The sequence below is a fragment of the Micrasema longulum genome, unplaced genomic scaffold (assembly GCF_059751315.1).
Source record: "Micrasema longulum isolate JH-2025_06_02 unplaced genomic scaffold, ASM5975131v1 h1tg000054l, whole genome shotgun sequence".
Lineage (NCBI taxonomy): Eukaryota > Metazoa > Arthropoda > Insecta > Trichoptera > Brachycentridae > Micrasema > Micrasema longulum.
Genome location: NW_028277261.1, coordinates 689,222 through 696,100, shown reverse-complemented (window position 1 = coordinate 696,100; position 6,879 = coordinate 689,222). Strand labels below are relative to the sequence as shown.

Sequence of the window (6,879 nt, the reverse complement as noted above, 5' to 3'; positions counted from 1 at the left end):
CCAAAATTTCACCGCGCGCATTCGTGAAGTCGCCGGGTAATGTTGCTTGATAGGAAAAAAATTAATCACAACACAAATGTAAGGTAAAAAAAAAGCAATCTGTTAATTTATCTAAAATTTTATTGTGCACGCGGAAACATTGATTGACACAACATAGTAGATAAGTAAAGGGTCATTTAATAAGAGTAATTGAATTAATGAACGTTGAACTTAAAATATAAAACAAATTTTATTTGACATAAAACGGATATTTTTATATCATGTTAAATAATATTTGATGTTTTAAAGATAATGTCGTTCAAATGTCCCCCACGGCGTTGTTCAATCCGAGGTCTAATTTTCATTAGTTCTTTCATTAGATTAACAAAGTAGGGTAAAAAAAAATACTACCCTGGCAATACTAACGAAATGTTCATTTTGTTTCTTCGACAATCTGACAGAAGGAAAAATAATTCAATTTTAAGTAATGCATTTGTTACATACACATTCATTTGCTAGTTACACATGAAATGTGATTGCGTCCTGTTTCTTTAAGATCTTAGCAGTATTTCTACACTTTAAAAGGACACAACACGGCATAGTTGAATTCAAATCAGGAGTTGCGTACTTAACGACATCTACAAAGAAACTAATGGGTCAAAACGTAAACCTACTCATTTATTAGTAGTTTAGTCGCCTTCTGTTTAATGAGCGTATGCGGTTTCTGGACTATTCTTAATTCTATGGTGGAGCTCTTTTGGAGGAAATAGAAACTTTTTCCATTTTTTACCTACCTGATTTACACACATTCAATCTTTATATACTCTAAGCATTCAATAGTATGAAGGCTGTCTGGAGATCGGATATTTACTCAGTGAAAACCAAATGCCGCCTAAATAACGCCTGCATAACACCTATTCTCCTCTACGGATGCGAATCGTGGCACCTCACTTACTAAATTAACCTAATTCTAAATAAATTATAGGGCTTTAGATCTTGTGTGTATTTTGAAATACAAATATTAAAGTCATTTAATCATAAAATTTCCTATGTTTGAACATCCATATTTCTTCGATTCTTCCATTTTTTTATGTTAGTGAAGTTAAAGAGCTGAAACCTTTTTTGTGTAACATTAACCATTCCCATAACAAACCAGCCAATGTCAGGTCATAAGCCCTGTAAATGCCTAGACTTCCATGTTCCCTTATTTAAGGTATTCTACATCCCTGTTGCAATTTGTTAACCTTAATGACTCCCGAGGGGGTGAAATCCAGTCTTTTGTCTACAAACATTTGGACAAACTCAAACATTGTAATAAAATTTCTCATTAACTGTTTTATACTTTTTTCCTTTTTTGACTGAAATTTACTATTTAAACTGTAGTATAGTATTTATTTATTGTAATATGACTTTCTAACCTAATATTACAATGATTCCCGTACGCTCAGAATCCTGTACAACTTGTCGGTTTGGAAGAGGCTTAAGAGCGCTCGGTGATATTGAGTCCGCATGATGCGAGATATCCCCTCATGTTGGACAGAGTTCAGAAAAAAATTCTGAGGTATTTCTACATGAGGGAGTATGGTAGTCATCCACAGCTTTATCCCATTGCATTCCTCTTGGGCATGCTTGGGACTAACAGTTTGCAACTTAGATGGGTTTACACTGACCCATTTTTTCAGACTTACAAGAGGTTTTATCAAGAACTCAGGCATTTTAGAGAGTATACATGTTTATGTTTCTGAAGGTTATCTTTGACAGTGTCAGCACTGTTTTCCCTCCCGGCTTCCAGAACCAACCTGCCTCTGGCTATGCCGATTGGAAAAGCAGTCGGGTAGCTGAACATTATCACTTTGGAAATGGACATCTTTCACATCAGCAAAACTATGCCTAAGAGGCACGTACCTTGATATTTGAGAGTATTATATCTGAAAAATGTCAAACCATTGATCAAGGGTTCCTGGTTTGATATTTCGTCCCAGTCTTCTTCTTCTAAGTCGGTCCCTCAATGCTGAGGATCGTAGCCTCCTTTATTTGGTCATTCCATCTATATGGGACTCTACCCGGCTTCTCCTATCTTAAACTCGGACAGAAATTATTGACTTTTCTAAATTGTCTGGCTCACGTCTAGCAATATGTCCAAAGAAAGATAGAATCCTCCTCAGACACACCACTGACAGACGAGCTGTAATATGGAGCTCTTCCAGTATCGATGCATTCGTCCTTCTGGCTGTAAAAGGCACTTGCAGCAGCCTTCTCCAACACCACATCTCAAATGCATCGATCTTCTTCATCTAGTAGGCATGCACTGTCCACATTTCAGCCCCATACAACCGCTTAAAAAAGTGTTTGTTGATATACCTCGATCTCACCAAATCTCCAAATGGTTCATTGCTTCTTCAATGGTTCTTTTTGGGCATTTGAATTGTGCGACCAATCTCAGGTCTGCAACTGCCGTTTGTCCCAATATAATGCCTAAAATATTTTATTATTTTTAATGTTATTTGATAAAATAAATTAACATGAATTTTGATTTTAATTTTAATTTAAAATGCGGTAAAAACTTTGTTAGATACTGCTTACTAGTTTTATCCAAAAACGAACTAAAACTGCACTTCAGGCTGTAATACCACAAAGAGTGATCACACTCTTCCATAATAATATAATATGGAAGAGTGTAATCAAACAAACCACTACATTTATTACGAGTACACATTTTTATAGAGGTTTTCTGTGTTTTTCACAATACTATGCTTTTGCAGTCACTGTGCTTTAGGAATTGCATGGCAGTGAGTCCTGTTCTTCTCTACCTGCCTTTTAGAATAAAGTTTTTATTACAAATAAAAAGTCAGAGTAATATAGACAACTATTTATTAAATATTTAACATGATAAAAAGAAAATAAATTTATGGCCACGAGGGTTTTTCTCCGGGGGCAAGTTCTCTCCCATACAGGGCACTCTTGTCTCTGAACATGGTCATCCTCAGGGTCTCCTGGTGGTCGAGGTAGGAGCCGATGGCGAAGCCCGTCAGGGGGAAGATGAAAACCCAGTAGTGGCGTGTGAAGCCGAATAGTGCCATGCTGGAGTTAGGAGGCTCGCAGCTGCTGTTCCTTCCACTTGCGCGTGTGGGAGTAGTCCGCCCAGATGGCCGAGAAGGCGATAGTGGGGAATATCACGACTGGGGCGTACTTCGCGACGATACGGCCAAAAGCGCCCATAAGACTGGAAAGGAAAATACCAAATTAAACCATGTAACAATGGCCAATAAACTAACAAAATATCAAGCCATTTCCCAGCGGAGAGAATACAACGCCACATCACTCTGTCTTCGCATGCAAACCTCGCATCACACATTCATACATCGTCTCATACACGCACGACGATTATTCAGAATTTGGAATATCGGGGTTTGGTCATGTAGAAAGAATGATAAAGCAAGTATATATGGCAAAAATGAATGGTAACATGAGACGAGGACGACCAAGGAAGATGTGGTATAATCAGATATACCAAAATCTTAAGTCTGGTCATGTCAGAAGCAGACAGAGCCGAAGGGCATGTATGACAAGATGTATGAATGTGGAAGAAGTTAGGAATGTATGCCAGGATAGACGTGTGTGGCGGTCCATTCTCTCTGCCTAATGGGAAATAGCGTGATGGTAGCAGTAGTAGTAGAAGTATTGTTGAATTTGGTCTGTATCGATTTTCTTCATTTTTTACATCCATCAACATTTGCATCGTAAATCCTTTCGCTGTCCATTGGCGTTACATCTTCGAACCAACGCAGAACCCCTTTCTTGATTTTGTCAACAATGCCTTACAGAATGCATGAATCTTAAAATTTTTGCACCTATCATACATAGTTTTACCACACATTCGCCTAAGAGATCGCATTTCAACGGCATTTAGTCCTTTTTCATGCAAGTTTTCCATACACAAGAGTCGGCACCAGGACTCCATTGTGAACTGCTAATTTTGCCTCCTAAAATAAACGTTTCCTTCCCGAGGTTGATTTGAGTGGACGGTTCATTCTGTTCCCGGCACTCATTCTTCTTTCAATATGTTTTTCAGTCTTTCGAACCTTGGTAAACATACTGAAGTTGTATAAAAATTTGTATGTTCTGAATAAACTATACTTTCTAGATATACAAAATCTTTAAATATTATTATGATCATAAGTAAATTTACTTGTTGATTCGACGGCAATCGCCTTGTACATTATATTATATTTGCAAAAGACATTCGTTTTGAGGACGATCAAATCTGTACCTTAAAGAATAAACCACGGGAGCCACATTGAACAAAATGTTCAGGAAATAAGATTTTGTGATTGTGCAATTTCCAAAATATCACAACTTTTGAACCAAATGAGATAATTTCAATCCACAAAGAACTCTCAATCTAAAATAATTATTATTTTGATAATAATAGTGTGTATTGAAATAGCATATCTAGGACTACTGATGTGTTTTGCATTAAAACAAAGAGAAATATAGATTTTTATCAATTTAAAAACGCATCTTAAGAATGAAAGCGTACTTAGGTGTTTTATTTACATATAAAATAGCTTATTGCGATAATTTCTGAATTTTTAAATTTAAAACTACCAATAATGGACTCCTGTGTTTTATTTTTTTTATTGATTAATATAATTACATAATTATTCATACATGCTTTTTTCCATATATTCTACTTATATTTTTTTTTTTATGTTATAGCTGATACTTTCCAAAAAAGAGACTAGCTCTTGTGCTTGGAGAGTGACTTACTCTGTTAAATTTATTTAGTAATTTGAAGTTACATTATTTCAACATACATGAGAAAAAAATAAAAATTATATGAAATAAAAAGAAATACATAAAATAATAATATAGTAATACTAATTAAAATAGAAAGCTATTTTTGTGAAGGCTCGGGTATTGTTTATTTATTTAACTTTTGGTACTTAACGTAAATTGTACATTGGCAGGCTTATTGTCAAATGGCAATTTCTTCCAACCAACCAATAAAATAAAAGTTTTATTTTTGTAATTTTAAATATTTACAAAAATAGAAATAACGGTATTTGCATACAAATTATCTAAAATCAATACTATGACTCGATGAGAAAAGGGAATAAAGAGGAAAGGAGGAGAGATTAAGGAAGAGAAAGGAGATATTTCTTCAGACGTGATTTAAACAGAGATACGATGGTGGATGGGAGATGATTCTACAGTCGGGCCACATGGACACTATATGAGTTATCTCTTCAAAGGTACATAAATAATGCTATTAAATAGGACTCAAGTTTAGATAGAGCAAGGTTCAAACCTAAGATCTGGGCTCTGATTACAATGCTTCCCATAATATATTAAACAGTTAATATGTTTAAAATTAAGTACTAGATTTTTAAATAATTTGTTTGGAGGAATTATAATATAATCTTCCCTCCGCAAATGACAGACACGATACTATTGGTGGTTGTCTGGACAGACTCTATACTTGGTACGCTTGACTTCAATAGTCTGAAGAATGGGTATTTTGTTTTGAATGTTTTTTCCGCTTAGCTTATCATCAAGATCAACTTAGGGGTAATGGAAATATTTTTAATAGATTCTTAAGACTACCTCATATATCGACAACTAAGGGATCACAAGCAAACTTAGAAATCTCCATTGAATGAGTGACTGAGATATGTGCGAAAAACTTTTTAAAAAGATATGCGAGATTTCTAATTATGCTTCACCAACTCAATGGAGAATACTAAGTTTGCGGTGTCAAGTAGTACAATTTAAATCTGTTTTGGCAAGATTCTCTTCTCTATTGATCTCTTCGAATATTGACATATTTTTCATTGTGACAGCTTCTGTTAGTTATAGTTAATGCTTTTTCCACCCTACAAGTATTACATACTATAAAAAATTAAGCTATGCATTACATAAACTGTAATAACGATGATAAATACAGTTTTTAAAAGATAACCTTAAATTATTTTACGGATATTTTTGCTTAAACGCTCAAAATATCACTCGCGAATACTTTGTATGTTTTGCAACTCAACTCGGGAAAACTTTAAGGCATAGTATGATTATATAAAGTAATTAAATTAAGGCATACCTTATTATATCATCAAATTTAATTTGGCTAGCGATCTGACGGACGTCAAACTATGGAAGAAAACCAAGTTGTCAAGTTAGCGACTTAAATTTTATTTTGCGTATTAATTTATTGTCTAGCACAGTGTTTATCAAATAAATTGAAAATCAATTGTTCGGTAGCTGTTTTTTTTTTAAATGTACCTAATGATTTATTTTTTTTCTAAACTTTTTGTAATCGGTAGATACCCCCTATTTTTTCTAGGGAAGCTTAAAATTTATTTATGGCCATACAAAAATGACGTCATATCCGATTGGTATTACCAGTATTAGTTAAATTGGATACATCTAACGATTTCATGAACTATTTACCAATCCTTGTTTATTTATGAGCTATTTTGTTTATAAATATGAGGGTGACTTATGTTTTGCAGTAACATTTCTTTTTTATCATTCTAAAAAATTGAGAATAATTTTCATACGAATTTTGAATTACTAAAAAAAGCAAAATACGGTAGTAAATAAAATGGCCATTTTTATTTTTTCCTTAAGTGTATTATATTTTTTTTGCAAAATGTTTACTTTATTTATTTGACATATTTTAGTCAAATGAAAATATTATTTTAATCCTACTAAATTGAAAACTGGCATAAATTGTAGCGTAAATAGCATATTTAATAGTTGACTAGATTATTTCATTATTTGTTTTGAAATTACGTTTTGCAATACTAAAAGATTACATTGAATATCTGTTAACAGACAAATATTTAAATACAGATAAGACTTATTTCCGAGTTTAGACACATTACTTACTTTGGTGACTAC

General features: G+C 33.7%; 1 protein-coding gene across 1 annotated transcript; it reads right to left on the bottom strand.

Moving 5' to 3' along the window:
• Positions 1-2,833: 2,833 nt before the first annotated feature.
• Positions 2,834-6,336, bottom strand: ND-MNLL (NADH dehydrogenase (ubiquinone) MNLL subunit). Its single transcript, XM_088229462.1, has 2 exons — positions 6,077-6,336; positions 2,834-3,202 (listed from the first exon to the last, which is right to left on the bottom strand). The coding sequence occupies exon 2, from the start codon at positions 3,057-3,059 to the stop codon at positions 2,886-2,888; it is 174 nt and encodes a 57-aa protein (XP_088085588.1). The 5' UTR covers positions 3,060-3,202; positions 6,077-6,336; the 3' UTR covers positions 2,834-2,885.
• Between the last annotated feature and the right edge of the window lie 543 nt (positions 6,337-6,879).